General features: G+C 39.3%; 1 protein-coding gene across 1 annotated transcript in view; it reads right to left on the bottom strand.

Annotated features, from left to right (window-relative positions):
* Positions 1-8,621: 8,621 nt before the first annotated feature.
* The window catches only part of CLCA4 (chloride channel accessory 4), a 29,280-nt gene continuing 20,438 nt past the window's right edge, over positions 8,622-17,463 (bottom strand). Inside the window, exons 9-14 of the mRNA XM_054566836.1 lie at positions 16,404-16,510; positions 13,536-13,751; positions 12,677-12,944; positions 10,737-10,907; positions 9,407-9,637; positions 8,622-9,040 (exon numbers count right to left, since the gene is read on the bottom strand). Of these exons, the coding sequence (XP_054422811.1) occupies positions 8,622-9,040; positions 9,407-9,637; positions 10,737-10,907; positions 12,677-12,944; positions 13,536-13,751; positions 16,404-16,510 (1,412 nt within the window). The remainder of the gene's footprint in view (positions 9,041-9,406; positions 9,638-10,736; positions 10,908-12,676; positions 12,945-13,535; positions 13,752-16,403; positions 16,511-17,463) is intronic.

The raw sequence follows: 17,463 nt of genomic DNA, 5'->3' as shown, positions 1-17,463 counted from the left end.
CATTTAATCCATTTACATTTAAAGTTATTATTGATAGGTACTTATTCATTTTTTTCCCTTTGTACCTGTGTTCCTGTCTTTCTCACTCTTTTTCTTCATCTTCTTAAAGCAGTCCCTGTAGAATATCTTGCAGTGTTGCTTTGGTGGAGGTGTATTATTTTAGCCTTCTTTTGTCTGGGAAACTCCTTATTTCGCCTTCCATTTTACTTTAGAGACTTGCTGGGTAGAGTAGTCTTGGTTACAGGCCTTTCCTTTTCATTTCTTGCAATATTTCTTGCCATTCCCTTCTGGCTTGTAGTGTTTCTGTTGAGCAGTCAGCTGCTAGCTGTACCAGGGCTCCCTTGTATGTTACTACTTGTTTCTCCCTTGCTTCCTTTAGGATTCTCTGTTTGTCTTTGATATTTGCCATTTTAATTATAATGCATCTAGGGAGTGGGCCTCATTGGGTTCCTCTTGAATGGGATCCTCTGTGCTTCCTGGACTTGGGTGACTTTTCCTCTCCTCAAATTAGGGAAGTTTTCCATCATGACTTTTTTAAACAAGTTCTCTATCCCTTCCTCCTCTTCTTCTCCTTTTGGTATCTCTAATATATGGATAGTATTATGTTTCAGGTTGTCCTGCATTTCCCTCAATGCCTCTTCATTCTTTTTGAGTCTTTTGTCATTTTCTTGCCCTTTTGGGGAGCTTTTATCTACCTTATCCTCCAGCTCACCCATTCAATCCTCTGCTTCATCAAGCCTGCTTTTCATTCCTTTTACTGTGTTCTTCAATTCAGAAATTGTATTCGTCATTTCCTCTTGCCTCTTCTTGATAGTTTCTATGTCCTTTTTCATGCTGATATAGTTTGCAGTAAGTTCCTCCTAGTTTCCCTGTAGTTTTTTGTAATTCTCTCTGAGCTCCTCTGAGCTTCTTTAGAACCACTATTTTGAACCTCAATATCTGATAGTTTACTTGCCTCTATTTCTTCTGGTTGTCTTTCTGGGGGTTCCCCTTTTCTTTTCGACTGGGAGGTGTTTCTTTGTCTTCCCATTATGTGTGAGACTCTTCGTTTTTGCTTCTGCTTCCTAAATTGATCTGTCTTAACTTCCTGATCTTGTGGTGTGAAATTCTATGTTTGGAGACTGCTGTTTTTTCTTTCTGGATCTGCCTCTGATGATGTCAGATGTTGACCCTATCTGACCTTAGGCAGTCTATTCAAGACTCCCTGGAATCTACTGCCTGTGGCTGTCTCCTTCAGTTCTTAGTCTAGTTACTCTGCACTCAGCAGTGAGGCTTAGGCACCACAGGGCCACAGCAAAGCCTCCTGGGGACGGGGCTATTGTATCCTCTCTCTCACTGATGCTGCTCATGGGTGTGCTCTGCTTGAGCCAGATGGCTGCTGCCGCATGGGGGATGCGTCAGCACCAAGATCCCGCTGGCTATTCCCCCAGTTCTCTCCCCAAAGCCTTCTTCCCCAGTCTGTCCTCAGGCATCTGTAGCCCACTCTGCCCCCACCTTTGCCGGAACCCAGGGTAAGTGGCTGCAGATAAAAATTTGTGCACTGCCCCTTTAAACTACTCTTTGCATCTCCAGCCACCTGTCTCTGGCAGAGAGCAACCCTGCTGCTTTTTGCAGCGGGCTGTTATCTGTGTACTTCTTGGGCTCTGGTGACATAGGCTGCAGATCCCTACTTGTGGTTTAGACACTGCTCTTCTCAGGGCAATACAACTGGCCATTTTAATAGCCCTCTAGCACTATTGCCCCTGGGTGCTCAGCCTGCCTTCTCAAATCTCTACCACATTCCTTACCAATCAGGTTTTGCTAAAGCTGATTCTTTTGTCTGTCCGAGGTTATAAGGCTCCTCTCTTGCTATTGTTCAGTTGTTTGTTCAAGGGGATTTCTCCACAATTTAGTTGTAATTCCAGATTGGTCCTGGGAGGAGGTCAGTGTGACCTCCATACACTCCTCCACCATGTTGCCTTCCCCCAGGAGACTTTTTTTCCTATTTCTACTTCTTAATCCCCTCACCTCTTCACCCATTCTCTCCCTGTCCTCTCCTATCTGGCTAACTAACTTCTTTTCTCTTGCTGCTTTTAAGAGTCTCTCTATCTTTAAGCATTGGTCTTTTAATAATGATGTGTCTTGGAGTGGGCCTCTTTGCATACATCATAGTTGGGACTCTGCGCTTCCTGGACTTCCATGTCTATATCCTTCACCAAATTAGGGAAGTTTTCTTTCACTATTTTTATTCAGAAAGATTTCCAATTTCTTGCTCTTTCTCATCTCTTTCTGTAACTCCTATGAGGCAAATGTTGGACCACTTAAAGTTGTCCCAGAGGCTCTTTATAATCTGCTCATTTTTTTTTGATTCTTTTTTCTTCTTGCTGTTTTGCATGGTTGTTTTTTGCTTTCTTATCATTGATTGATTCTCGGCTTTACCCACTCTACTGTTGTTTCCCTGTGAATTGCTCTTTATTTCAAGTAGTGTATCCTTCGTTTCTGACTGGGTCTTTTTTATGCTGCTGAAGTCCTCACTAAGTTCCTTGAGCATCTTATAAAGTGTTTTGAACTCTGTATCTGATACATTGCTTATCTCCTTTTCTTTTAGCTCTTTTTTCTGGGTTTTGACCTGTTCTTTCATTTGGGCTAGGCTTCTTTGTCTCCTCATTGCGGCAGCCTTCCTGTGTTTGTTTCTGTGTATTAGGTAGAACTTCTTTGAGTCCATGCCTCGATAGTGTGGCCTAATGTAGTAGGTGCCCTGTAGGGTCCAGTGGCATAGCCTCCCCTATCACCCAAGCTGGGTACTCAATGTGCATCCTTCATGTGGGCTGAGTACAGCCTCCTTTTATAGTTGAGCCTTGGTTGCTGTTGGCAGGTCAATGGGAAGGATTGACCCAAGCCATTCAGCTGTAAGGACTGGCTGTGACCACTGACCACCAACCTCCATCCTCCATGGAGGATCAGTCATGCAGGGGCAGTGTGGTGGTATTCTGACGTGGTCTGCAGCTGTCCACTGGGTATGCTGGTGCTGGGGTTTCCTGGGTGGTGCAGGCAGAGGTCAGCTCCCACCTGTGTTTTGCCCAGGTCAACCTGCCTGAGCTGGAAAGAAATCTGAGATGGCTGCTACTCATACTCAGCTTGGAGGTTCCCAGGTGAAGGCGAGCTGTGACTCTAATCTGGCTGCTGCTAGAGTTTAGTGAAGCCATCTCTTGCTTGTTTGATAGGATTTAGGATCCAAGACCAGCCATTCTTATGGAAAAACTGCTTGGGTGGTCCTGTAAATTGGGTGAGATAGAGCCTCTGCAGATTTCCAAGGTGGGTCACACAGTGTTAGCCAGGCTGATGGAGTTTCAGATATGGCACCAGCCTTGTGGCTCTGTAGGAGGAAGACTCCACAAAGGGACAATGGCTTCTGCTTGCCTTGATGGCAGACACTTTAGTCTCTCCCTGTATACCACTGGTACCCTTCAAGCTGCCACCCTGGTCTGGAGCTCAGGGAGAGAGAGAATCTGAGTATGTGAGTCTGTGTGGGGATTTCCCAAAAGGAACTGCCTAGGGCCCTGGCAGCCTCCTCCACGGACTCAATCCCAGCTTATTTTCACAGCCAGAAGTTGTTGGGGTTTATCTTCCTGGCACTGGAATCCCGATCTTGGGGGTCTGGTGTGGGTCAGGGACTCCTCATGCCCGATACATGCCTCCTGAATTTTTATCCACGTGGGTATGGGGTGAGCCGGTTTTGCGTCTACACCTGTCCTACCAGTCTGGATGGACGTGGTTTCTTCAATTCCATAGTTGTCAGACTTCCATTCAGCTCGATTTCTGACATTCCTGAGTGATGGTTGTCCTATATTTTAGTTGTAATTTTGATGTGGTTGTGTGAAGAGGCGAGCCATGTCTGTTTATGTTGCCCTCTTGACCAGAAGCTCTGAGAATTTACTTATAGAGTAACAAATTAGTTAAAAATATAAATTAAAATTTAGCTATAAGAACGTCCATCTTAGAGAACATTTTTTAAAAGAGTGAAAAATAGGAAAAATTCTTGATATCTTTATATAAATTCTGTTACATGCATATATGATCATTAATAATGGATATATATATCCATTCATACTTCAGTGTTAATGGTAGAATGTTGAATTAAAGAAGATTATATGTAATGGAATCAACAAAATACAACTACATACAATATGGATGAATCTCTCATATGCATTTGAGTAAATGAAGTCAGTTACAAAAATATGTAGTATAAGATTGTATTTGTATAGAGTAAGTAGCTAAAAACAATCTATTCTATGAGAAGTCAATATAATGTTTTTCTTTTGGGGAGATAGTGACTGGGAGTGAGCAGAAAGGGCACTTCTGGGAGGCTGAGAATGTGCTTGTCTTGATAATGGCCCTGATTACATGTATATGTTTGTAAAAACTTCATCTAGCAAATGACGGAAGCCAAGGTTTGCATGTGCTAAGCTCTAGGTAGGGGTAGGAAAAGACATGAAAGATGTTGTGTAATATAAATACTTTAAATAACTCTCCTTGGCCTGATTTTATGTTCTCATACTAGAGAACGTACATAGAGTAACCAGTTTATTCTTCCCTTATCTCTTCACACAACAGCTAATAATTGAGAATTTACTATGTACCAGGATCACTTTTAGTTCATAAAGTGAGTAAAATCAGCAGGTCAAAGCTGTCACAGAACTTACATTCAGCAAGGAAGATAAACAATGAACATTCTAACATTCCATTACAAATTTAAACATGGGTAGTATTAAAAGCTGTAGGAGAATTTTGTAAAGCAAGATATTCTGGTGACTGAGTTGTTGCTTATGACTTGGTTGACAGAGATAGTTGAAACGATATTTAAACAGATCTGAAAAGGAGTCAGTCATGAAAAATCAGGTAGAGGAAACAGAAATTTCAAATAAAAAAATGACTTCTGGGTTTGATGCAGGCAGCTGGGTGGATCAGTGTTGCTGTTTATGTGGGAGTTCAGGAAGAGCGGCAGGCTGATACAGCAAGGTACGGAGGGGCTGCATTTCTCAAGTGTGAAATAAGTTTTTAGCTGCTTTAGGATGAGTTGGGCCTTGATATCTTTGAAGCTGACTTGACGGATAAAAGTAGAGCCTGGGCAGGTGTAAACAGGGTCGTCGAAGAAAATGGGATTGGAGAAGTATATTAGGCAGAAGTAAATTCCTCTAAAATTTGAATCAACCTAAATAAAGGCTGAGGGCTAACTGGGAGTTTAACTGTTTAATTAAGAGGACATGTTAAGCCCAACTTTGTTATTGCAATAAAAATGAGGAGATAGTTCAAGATACTTTTTCCTCATTAGATGGGATGACTTGACATTCCTGTCCAGAGGTATCGTATTATATTCCTGTGATCTGAACTCATAAAGTGAGGTTGTTGCTAGTACTTTTCTGTGGTACCTTTGTCAGCACTGGGATTGGTTCCTTACAACCGATAGTCTGGAGAAGACAGATTTCATGCTTTCATTTAACAAATATTTATTGAGCAACGTGATAGACATTGGTGATATGATGCTAAGAGCTTGTCCTCTGCTCTCAAGAAGCTCACCATCTGGAGGGAGATAAGTAGAAGTACATTGTCAATTAAAATGCAGAAGTTTGTGTTACTCCAGAGGTAAGAATGAGGTGATGTTGATAGTATAGGTAGCTAGATATGAATAAAGGAAGGGTGCAAAGGGAAACCGGCATTCTTAAGCATAATAAACTTGGGATCTGAATGGGATAACAAGCTTGCTTCATTAGAAAGTTACAGCTCCACACATTTCCCAGGGCATCCTCCATCCTTAGGACCTAATTACCCAAGTCAGCCAAGAAGGATCTCTTCTGGAAGGAATAAAAACAGCAGGAGACATTCCTCTGCTGGGTGCATGCCCAGCAGAAGGCAAGATGGCACAGGAGGAGGCACTTTTCCTTTGAGGCATGTGCAGTAGGAACTAAGATGGCAACTACAGAAGCCTGTCAGTCTAGCCTGGGAAAAGGATCGGATTGGATAAGGGACACAGGACCCCAGAAGGTCTAGGATATAGATTGGTTAGGGGATGGACACATCAGAAGCCCAGGAAAGATTGGGAAGTTCCCTGTTTAGATTGAAGTGGCACCTCGTTCTTCCCAAGCCTGAGATAATACAACCCAAGCTTAACAAAGCTCTCTTTTCTCTCTTTGTCTCCCTTATATACACTTACCCATTTGCTCAACACACTCAACCCATTTGCTCGTGTGTTTTCTCCCCATGGCAGCCATGTGGCCCCAGCAGCCACCTGGAGCCCAGGTCAGACCACGTGGGCCTGGGTGCACAGGCAGCTGGAGTATAACTGGGAGCACAGACTAGCTACCCAGATGCAGTCAGAGGCATAGATAGAGGCCCTATTTCTGGGACTGATGGAGACGAGTCTGAACATTTTCCATGACGGGCAGGTAGAGATGGAATACTGGGAACTCACGTGCGGTCCTTTGATTTTGCTTCTGCAATGAATCTTACCATATAACCTCAACCTCCCACATGTGAACCTCCCAGAATGCTTTTCCTGTGACCCTGTTAAAGGACCCTGTTTCTACCAGCAGCACTGTGAAAGGAATTGAATTCGGTCAGAGGGGGCCTGGAAGAGTTCAGGAATGCTTCTCAGGGAAGTGGCACCTATTCTAAGAACTGAAGGATGAGCATGAATCTTCCATGTGACTGCAGGACTTGAAAGTGGAGGGGTGGTGGCAAGGGACATTCCTTGAAATGGGAAGCACCTCACAGTCTAAGATTGAGAGATCCTGTGACATAGTGAGAGAGGGTGGCTTAGTGGGCATGAGATATGCACTTGTATTGACATGCTTAGAACGTCCTATACTTGGTTTAATTGCTGTTGCCACCTGGAAATTCTTATTAATTTTTGAACATGGAGTCTCATTTGAACAGGGACTACAACAGTGATAATCATTCAGTTATTTTTCTGAATTTTACTAATTCACAATTAGCTACTAAATGCAGTCCTGGAAATTGATCTAAGTCAATGCCTGACCTGGAGGGGGAGAACCCATTCCTGAAACCCACCTGAGCATAGCTATTGCACTAAAGCATCCTGGAGGGTAAGTGCGACCAGGCTGATAGGCTTTGCTAGAGCTGGTGGTGGATGGGTGGGAAGGACACAAGAAAACACAAGGAAAATATAGCTGTTGTGTATTATTTCTATTGTCAACACAGAATTTCAGGCTTTCATCCCCCTCTCAAAGAAGGCCAGGTATCCTACACTTATCCCTTTTCTACATTTTCTCCACACTCAGTTGTTCGCCCATAGCCATCAGCACTGACTGAGTGGGTGCCAGCTCCCTAGAAGAACTAAAGTGCAAACAGACCTCCTGCTTCAACGGCACTGTGTGCAAATGCCCTACTGCACAACTTGTTTTCCAAAGATTGCTAAGAGAGTAACTCAACTGTACCAGGAATTGGGGATCTCCTCCTTATTTCCTCTTCCCTTGCTTCTTTACTACTTGCAAGTTAAACCACTAGGCCCTTTGTGTCAACCCTGCTCATCATACCAAACTGGTTCTATCAGGTCAAAAAGTCTCTTCTATGTTTAGACTGTTAAAAGGAATCCCAGGACTTGGTTTATGTGGCCTTCATTTTGGTAGCTTCCAAACCTTTAAATGATTCCTGCTACAGTTACAATAGATAAAGGAAGCAAATGGAAGCTGATCTTTGTGTTTCTCAGGTTCCTCAGGGAATTGAATTATGGTGGCAGAACTCTCTGTGCAACGTGAGATGACCACTAGTTGGAAGAACAGGTAACCATATGCTCGTAAAACTGGACTCCTAAGTCCACCTACGCCATGAATTAAAATTATTTTGACACTGTAGTTGGTCCGTAGGTACGGGCTCTGCGTTTCATTTTGTTTGCATCTTTAGGGTCTCTGGCAGGCCTGGTCGTGGCCAACCATGTGAACCTGCTCTCCCCACTGACTTCCTCTTTTAATCGGTCTCATTCATTACTATGGTTGTGACTTGTAGGCTATGACTCAGTGATTATTGAATATTTTTAAAATTTTAGTATCCTTTTTTATCTAAAAATATATGTGATTATATTGAACTGAAATAATTGAAACTATGGTTTGACCAGTGGTAACTGATTTTTTTTTGCTAGTATATTCCATGTCGATGAATTGCAGTAAACATGACTTTATTTATATTGTATTTAGTAGTATATAGTTGGAAACTTTGTATGAATACAATAACATTAGATTACAGCTATAACTTCTATGACCTAATTCATTTTTACTCAAACGGAGTTTATTTGCTTCCTTACACTTGTATTTGACTATTCACACAGATAATTTTTAACATTTTTATGAAATTTGAATTATTATTGTAGACAGCTTTTGTACCAAATAATACTTAACCTGGTGTTAATGTAAAAATGGTGTTTATTCATCACTTTTTCTCATGTGCAAAACAATGAGTAAATAAACTGATTAAACTTTAGCATTGACTTACAATTTTTCAAATACCCCTGGATGTTTATACTTGAAGCATTCCTCTTAGAACTCCTAAAATTATGTTTATGACTTCATGATCACACGGGATGAATTTAAAAATTCAGAAATAATCTTCACTCTCATTGTTGATGCATTCTAAAACCCTGTTCTAGGTCTGCTTGAATTTCTTTTCTTGTTGAAGATACAAATGGTGACACTTAAAATAATACTAACAATTACTACGGAGCCAACCACTGACAACACCAAAAAAGAAATGTTAATTCCAGAATTAGGATGATTTGGATGAATTTCATCAGGATCTGCCTGAGGAATAAACAAAGCTACTTGTGCAATGTTGGATACTCTTGATGTCAAATTGCTTTTATCCACACTTTGAATGGCAATGAATACGTGGGTTGCATTTTCTTCTGAGATACTTCCTGGTTTAAATGCAAAGTTTTGCTTAGAGTTGGCCTCATTTGGTAACAGATCATTAGTGTTTACTTGCAGAGCGTTATCAAAATTGTCTCTTAGTTCCAGGATGCTTTCACTTATTCTTATGATGTACTGTTCAACTGAGGAAAAACAAAAAGGTAGCTGAAGTTCAGCAACTAGAGCATGCCATGTTAAATTCCTTTTTATTCATTTTCCTTAAAAATATTGTTTAGTTATGCCAAGTTTATACTCATGTCCAAAGCCTTACTAATTTTTCAATATAGGCTGAATTTTCATTTTTAAACTTTGCCATTACTACCGTCTTTGTTTGAAGTAGGGCCAGTTAAAATGTGTCATATTTGATTGATTCAAAAATATCAGATTATAAATTTAATACATGACTGAGTTATCAGTTAAAAGTTGTTCTCCTCCCACCCACCCTTTTACCCTTGCTTTTGCATGAGTATCAGTCACTTAATCAAAGCTGTGTGACAATTCACCCTTACCTTTCCCAACATCGAAATCATCTCCTGGTGCTGTCCATGTCAGCTGGATCACATCTGCATCAAGTGTGGCCTCAAGGTCTGTGATTTGACTTGGTGGGTATAGATCGAGCAAGGAATTTGTAACATTTGAAACCATAAATGCACCTCCAGATGCTGTTCTGGTGAAACTCTCCATGTGTGTTTGAGTGTCCTCATCAATTTCAGGTCTTGGTGGATTTGTTTCAATTTTCCCTGCATTAAAAATTTGCTTATTTATAATGAGCACAGCACTATTAGTATTTTCAAATGAACTTCCATCCCACTTTTCCTCCCCTTTTATATAGGTATGTATATATATTATATATGCTACATATAATATATAGTATATATTCTATATATATTAAATATATAGAATATATACAAAGAATGCAGCAAAAATAAGTTTGCAGTTCTATGTGAAACAAATTAAGTTTTATATTATTTATTAATTATTGTGTTATTTTCCATATAAACAACTGCAAACATACTTTTGCCCCACCATATATATATGCACAGTAACATTTTACTAAGTTTAGTAACAAAATCAAAAGCATTCATTTGGTGGGAGAATTTGTTTTCTTTAGCATCCTGACCTGGATATTGTAGAATTCAACTGGATAATGACCAGGCTTCCCTGAATGGGAATATATGCATTTAAAAAAAAAAAAAGAATTTCTTTATTTCTCAAATTATCTTTAAGCTGGGAATAAGCCTGGGACAATTACTATCAGTTCCCTTCTAACCACCTGTGCCAGGCTCTTCCCCACCTCTCTGTTGCAAGTGCGAAGGAATCACACTTTGGGTTATAGTCCAATTGTCAACAGAGAGCCCCTAAAAGTCACAAGATAAGAGAAGAGACATAGGAAAATTAACAAGGATTGTACTCTTAATTCTTGTCATCACTTAGCTCAATGCATTTATCTTTTGACTTAATACAAATCAAAATAAATGTTTACCCATTTACATATCTTTCATGTAATCTGAAGGATAAATACTGCCACTAGCTTATGCTTAGGTCCATAACATATTAGCCTGCTTCCTTTACTCTTAGTTGAAAGTCTGGCATATTATTATTGCTATAAGTAAGGTGCTCCAAATTAAATAATGGCTGACTTTTATTGAATGCTTACTAGATGCCAGGCAGTGTACCAAAGCATAGGTTAATTTGAAGGCAAACCCCAGTATGACTGAGAAGTTCATCCCAGAAATGAGAAAACCTGTACTTTGAGTTGTAAAATGTTTGAAGCCTTAATCATATCAACTCACAGTTATCCCAGCCAACCCTGGGTTTCAGACATCATGAGCTACTCACCATCCACTACCCAGCCTGGTATATATGCGGCTCTGTTTGGTGGATGCCTTAAGTTTCGTGTGGCAGTGCTTGCTCCTCCATGAGCCCGGACTTTTAAGTTATATCTGCCATTTTCTGAATAAGTGGTAAAATATCTGGAGTAGACCCCATCATTCTTGAAAGTATCGGCACCTTGTTATAGAAATTAGGGAATAAATTACTATTGTAAAGAGAAAGAGAAATTTATTCATTTTTAGAGTTAAGCACATGGCCTTTGTGAGCATATTCCTTAGACTGGGCTCCTATTTTGTGATTGACCCCTTGGAGAGTATTTCCACTATGCACTATCAACCTGTATATTGTTAAATTGATATCCCTGATTTATGATCTATATATTTATATATAATATATACATATTTATATATAATATTTTATAATATATAATATACACATATATACACTGATACCTATGTGTGCATAATAAATACATTCATCTAATCAACTTATATGCAGATTATTTTAGTACTCTCATGGTTTCTCAGCCAAATCATCTAGAAATCACTTATTTTGACATAATCTCCTCCTCCTACTTTTCTTTTTTAATCCTCACTTCTTGCTCTATGATCCATTAACTTCCTGGTCTGATCGTGGAAAGACCCATCTATTATTAGAATAAACTATTAGGGGAGTTCAGGAATACTGTATCATATTTCTTGATATTACAAGTACTGAATTTATTTGATAAATTGCAACCACATTTCTCAGGGCATTTAACATTCAAAGACAGAGGTTCTTAAAAAGAGGTCCTTGGACTCACAGCATCTGCATCTCTCTGGATTGCATTAGAAACGCAAATTTCTTAGACTTCATAGGGAAGGGCCCAGCATTCTGTTATAACAAGCCCCTCAGGTGGTTCCTGTGTTATCTGAAGTTTAAAACCCCTGCTCCAAGTCATTGGTAACCACCGATATATTCTTAGGTAAAGGCATTTCAAATTAGCTAAGTAGCCACCTGGGAAAACCTTGCCACATCACAAGATGCAGGTGAGTTTACATAGCATGGAAGGGGTGGTGGAAAAGGAAGAATTAGAGGATAGTTGAGGAAAATACTGTCATATCAGGTGAAGTCACTGAGGTGACCCAAAAAGAATAATTTTACCTTCTAAATTTATCATAGGGCCAACTCTTGTTGATGATAGGATTATAAATTGATGGAATGAATTACATTGCATAAGATACTGATAGAGATCTGTGATAATTTAGATGTCTATCAAACCGTTCTTTTCCTCGATCCCTGAACTCTCAAAAGAAGGTTCAGTTCCCAGAATAACCCAGAGTCCATGGAAAAGTCTTTAAGCACCACCCATCCATACAGAGCATGGAGACAGCATGGCCAGCACTGTGTCTTGTTTCCTGCCAGTCAGACCTGGTATCTGATGCCCTTGTGATGTCCCCTCCTCTCTCATGGCAGTTCTGCCTGCCCTTGGGCCTCAGTTTCCAGGATTATATTTGCAGTGTGGGAATTACTCGTGCCTGTCCTCCCTTCTTTGCTGGGGGCCCAGGTTCTACGACTTAACCACTTATGGCTGCTGAGCTTCACTCTCTCTGGCCAGACTTCCTTGATGATGTGCCCCTAAGAAACACTTGTTCAGAATTCTAGATGCTGTCCCCAGTTTCTTGAATGAGGCCTTTCTATCTGGTGATAGACATTGATCGTCTAGATGAGAAACAATAATGATAGTAAATAACATTTATTGAGTGTTATTTTGTGCGAGACACTTGCTAATCACTTTGTAGGTTTTACCTGGATAGAATTTCCTGCTGGTCCTGCTGTTCATCCATAGTCTGCATCAATTTTATTGGTGTCTTTCACTCCCCCACACTACTGCTGGACCCATAACATATCCTGAGTTATGAAAATGTAAGCTTATTCTTTAAAAAAAAAAAAACTCTGTAAATTACCTGCACCATTATCCAAAAGTTCTAAAACTTCCGTTTTTCCGCTCTCTGATTCAATGAACGCAGTCACGTTGGCTCCAAGAATGGGTATATTCCCTTGGAGAATTTCTGCATAAACAACCATTGGGCTGGGGAAGCTGTTTGTGTCTTTATTCATCTTAGCATTCACTGTGATTGGAGGCACAGAAGAGTTTGCTGCCCGAGAATTAACTGTTATAGTTAATGTTTCTGGGTTCGTTCTGGCTTGAAGACTGTAAGTCCAAACACCCACCTAAAAATTCAATGGAAATGTCATAAGTATCCAAGATCAAGCTATTTTCTGCATTCCCATTATTCAACTCTAAAATAAATCTTAGAAATGTGTTGCAGAATAAACAGGGTTTTGAGGTTTTTTGAGGTAAAAGGATGAGAGTTGAGGCAATTTGGACAGGGCATCCTGGCTATTGTCATGCACCATGTCCCAACTTTGTCAAATCTTAGCTGGGAAAGATAAGCTTTAGAAAGTTTGCCTTGCTCTTAGCCTTCTTCTTTGACCTCGAAGTTCACAGATCTATGATCTGGCAATGCTAATAAGGAATGACTAGCTACATGCTGTGTTTCGCAGGTTCCCTACATTGCCTCCTCAAAGTTATTCTTGGTCTACCCAAATTTTTCCCTTCTCTTCCTTCCTCCTAATGTAGAAGTTCTTTCCTCCTTTTCCTGCCACCATAATTTTCAGGACCATACCAGCATAGGAAGTACCTTATATTTTATCTTAATTTTAAAGATGATACAAGTATTGGTACTCACATTTATGATATTAAACAATATATTTTAAGTTATAAAACAGATTTTCATGGAAATCCAAAAGCTCATTGCTTACCTTTGCAATTCCTGGAACACTGAGATAGGCCATTTTGGAGGCTGGGTCTTCTGTGAAATTTCCCATTGATGTTCCACTGGGATCCCACAGAGAAATCATTGGAGGCTGACTTTTCCACGTGACAAGAAAGAACGTGTCCTTTCCCACAGTGCTATCAATTATTACAGTTCCATTCATCCAGGTGTTATTGCTGAGCGTTAATCCCTTACTTTCAAGCTGTATAAATGTATTTTTTAAAGTTATTGACTGGAGAAAAGAGTAATTTTATTCTTTATTCTTTTTAAAACAGTTCTTAATTTCTGGCCCGAGAACAAGCTTTTATAGGTAGTACCTCCTTAAGCTTGTTATCTCTCTGAGAGCTGATTGGGATGTGACAGTTGTTAGTTAGAAAGCATGGATGTGTGGGGTCTGAGGAAAGGACAGAGTATAGTAAAAGCATTAGAGCAGGAGAATGTGTTTTACAGTGGGAGACATGGCCATATTATATTTTCTCAGTTGTTTTTGTAAACACCCTCCTGAGACTTTAGCATGGGAGGGTGCTAAAACATCAAAGGAGAATGAGCTGCAGCAGGTTTGTGTATGTGTGTGTGTGAGAGAGAGAGTTATCCTCAGTTTACCCAACTTTATGACCTAAAGGAAAATGCTTATTAATGGTGGCTCCAGTATGTGTGCAGAGACTCAGTAAGGCCAGGACTAGCAAATAATGGGACAAGCACTCATGGACATGTTTTTGATGGGAAATCTTCAAATAATTTTTCACACATTTTAGTGTTGGGGACCAGTTTATTTGGCATGGGGAATGGTAGCCCTGTGTGAGCTAGGCCCCCTGCCTGTAAACCTCGACTGGAAAGCCAGCAATGCTGAGAGGGGCGTGGACCAATACTAACACTGAGGGTCCCCTGGGAAATCTGGCCTAAAAAATACAAGATAATCACTGAAGTTTGCTCTGGTTTGCACTGCCCTGATAAGGAAAAACCAGGTGTTTTACTTTACAGTATGGAGATAATTCCTGAGCCCCGAAAACTGCCTTAATGGGCATCTGGTGCCCACTTGTCTGACAGACCTTGATTTAAGACAAACCTCTGTATTTCTTCAATTTATTACCTATAGTCTTTTTGATACAGATTGATAGGCCTTGCATGTATGTTGTATGCCCCTGCGCATTTCGTTCTCAATAAAAGCCACTTTAAGAGAAGGGCTTGGGGCATTCTCCACTAGAGGGAATCGCCACCCCCTTTTCCTGGCAGACAGAGAGTGTCTGGAGCAACTTATTTCCCCCAGTGGTAGCTTGGGGGGCTCTTAGGGGTAGGGAAGCCCTCTTATTTTAGAGTGAGTAGCCCTTGACAATAAACATGTCCAAGAAGAGTGCAAAGAGGGCAAAATGATGTTTATGAAGGTTGGGACCTTCAGAAGTGAATGTTAGTACCTTTCTCTGAGAGGAGCCTCAAAGAAAGTTTTTCAAGAGTTTGAGGATGGCTCTTAGTTAAGGGCAGCAGACTTTACTGACCAAGAAGGTGCTTTCCATAGATGTGTCATTTCAGAAAATGATGGGAAATTCCACTTCTGCTCAAACTCAGTCTTAAACCAGAAATACCTCCATATCAGTTCTGAGAGAAGATAGCGAATTCTATACCATTGAAACATCATTGCAGTGACAAAAATCTCAGTCCTATGTGAAGTGGACATGTCTTTGACTGGATAAAGTATTATTATCAAGTTAAATCTGAAAGTAAGTGACTTTTTTAGATGATCCATCAGGAACATGTAAGAAAGTTAGAAGGATTTGGCTATATAGTAGTAGAAAAAAATAACTGAGTAAAGAGTGAGACACGCCCTTTCCTCTATATTCTGGCTGCCATTTTAAGTGAGGGGAACAAAACCTTTCTACCCCTTCCATACAATTTAAGAAGTTTATTTTTCAAACTTTGGCACTTCCTGTATGCAAATTTTTTTTATGTCTGAGTTTCCACATCTTGCATTATAATTAAAATTCCTTTGGAATATTCCATTTAATGTCCCAACATCTACTAAAGAGGAAAATAGGTTTGTTCAGGTGATCATGTCAAGTTTTAAAGTAGGCAGTGACCTAACAAATGGGAAGATGGAAGGTAAGTCTTCACATAAGGTGACAAGATACAGGCTTGGTGGGAATGGACATGGATAAAAACATAATGTTGTAAAAAATACTTTCAAGGAAATAGACTGTGTTGACATTTCACATGGGCCATGGATAAAGAAACAAAGTTTAGTCAAAGATTTTGATTCTAAATAACAGAAAATGAGAGTTTTATTTAAACATGGATGGAAAAAGGAGTTGAGTTCAGAAGAGAGGGAAATAAAACAGAAAAATAGTGAAAAGAATGGTTGAAAACATAAAGGAAACCCTAAATTTTTAGATATGTAATGATTATTCATTCCCTTCAGATAAATTTCTTTCTAAGATACTTTTCTTTCATTTCCAAACCAAGTTCTTGAGTTCATTCATCTAATTTAAATTTATTTCACTACAGTTAAGGGTGAGAGAAATCTTAGAAGTATGAGATATTTTTTATGCATTCATAGAAAAGTGGATGCAATATTACTGGACAAAGTCTATTATTAATGGAAAAATTTAACATTTTGATATTATCTTGTAACCAAACTCTATGTGAAAAGAAAAATATGTGATATTTTACTATTTACTTCACTATTTTACTATTTAATTTGGCCATATCTAAAGAATAATTTCTATTTCATACTTAAGTTTTGATTTTAATTAACAATTTAGTTTGTGAGAAATAGAGAACTCAAAACTTATAACAATCAAAATATTTTTTCTTGGTTATGGCTAAATGCAAACACAAAAACCTGAGGAGTAGGTACTCAGACCTGAAGAGGCTTCTGGGAAGTGGCGGTGTTTCCTGATGCAAGGGCCCCAAATGCATCAATGAGGCCATTGTTCACAGCTTGATCTGAGGCATAAAAATATTTTCCTCCTAAAATATAAATACATTAACTAGGTTGCTTTCTAGAAAATAAGTACTTATCACAATTTAGTGATTTTAAGGTAACAAGGTAAATAAAACAATAGTTTCAGTACGTATTGTTAAAATATAACCAAACCAGAAGGGGGTAAAGAAAAACTAAAATGTTAACTTAAAAATGTCATAACTAGAATGTGTAAGCTACCTTCATACTGCTCTTACAGAAATCTCAGCTGGTTGAAATGCATCAAATAATCATAGAATATGGAAAAAAAAAAGACATTATAATTCCATATGGTAAAGATCTCATACTTCACACATTTCCTTTAGAAAAATTACTCATTTTTCTTAACAGTGCTGGCTTTCAGATGTTCCATGTGCAGTGGATCAGAATCAGAAAATTAGAATGGTTAAAGAGCTGCTATATTGTGGTAGCCTGATAATAACTGGCAATGAGGAGATAGAAACACAGTAAGCAATGGAGACTGGTCCAAAAAGTACTACTTTTGTGGGGCTAACTGGAACAGAAATAAAGTTTACAATGGCCATGAAAGCACCTTGAAACTATGGGAGTTTGTACAACTAAGCATTTAAAAAGCAAATATGTATTTGCTAACATTAGAAGCCAAGTCAATATACAGGGTGGGGCAAAAGTAGGCTTACAGTTGTCCATATGGGAAATAATACAATAATTAATAAATAATATAGAAATAAATTCTGTGTTTCATGTACTCACAACTGTAAACCTACTTTTGCCCCACTCTGTAATAATTGATATTCATAATGTTTTAAATTAGGTATTCTCTACTATATTTAAGAAGGCACTGAAAACATGTAGTCCATTTTCATCACATGTCTCAGTATCTAAGATAACAGGTACCTTAGTAAATGTTTACCTAAACTTCTTTGTTATTTACATCTGTTCAGCCTGAGCCTCTGTTAATCCCATTTTCCCCCTAACCTGC

Source organism: Pteronotus mesoamericanus, unplaced genomic scaffold (genome assembly GCF_021234165.1).
Source record: "Pteronotus mesoamericanus isolate MK-2021 breed Mesoamerican mustached bat unplaced genomic scaffold, CSHL_Meso_final contig_181, whole genome shotgun sequence".
NCBI lineage: Eukaryota > Metazoa > Chordata > Mammalia > Chiroptera > Mormoopidae > Pteronotus > Pteronotus mesoamericanus.
This window is presented reverse-complemented; position numbering and strand designations above follow the sequence as displayed.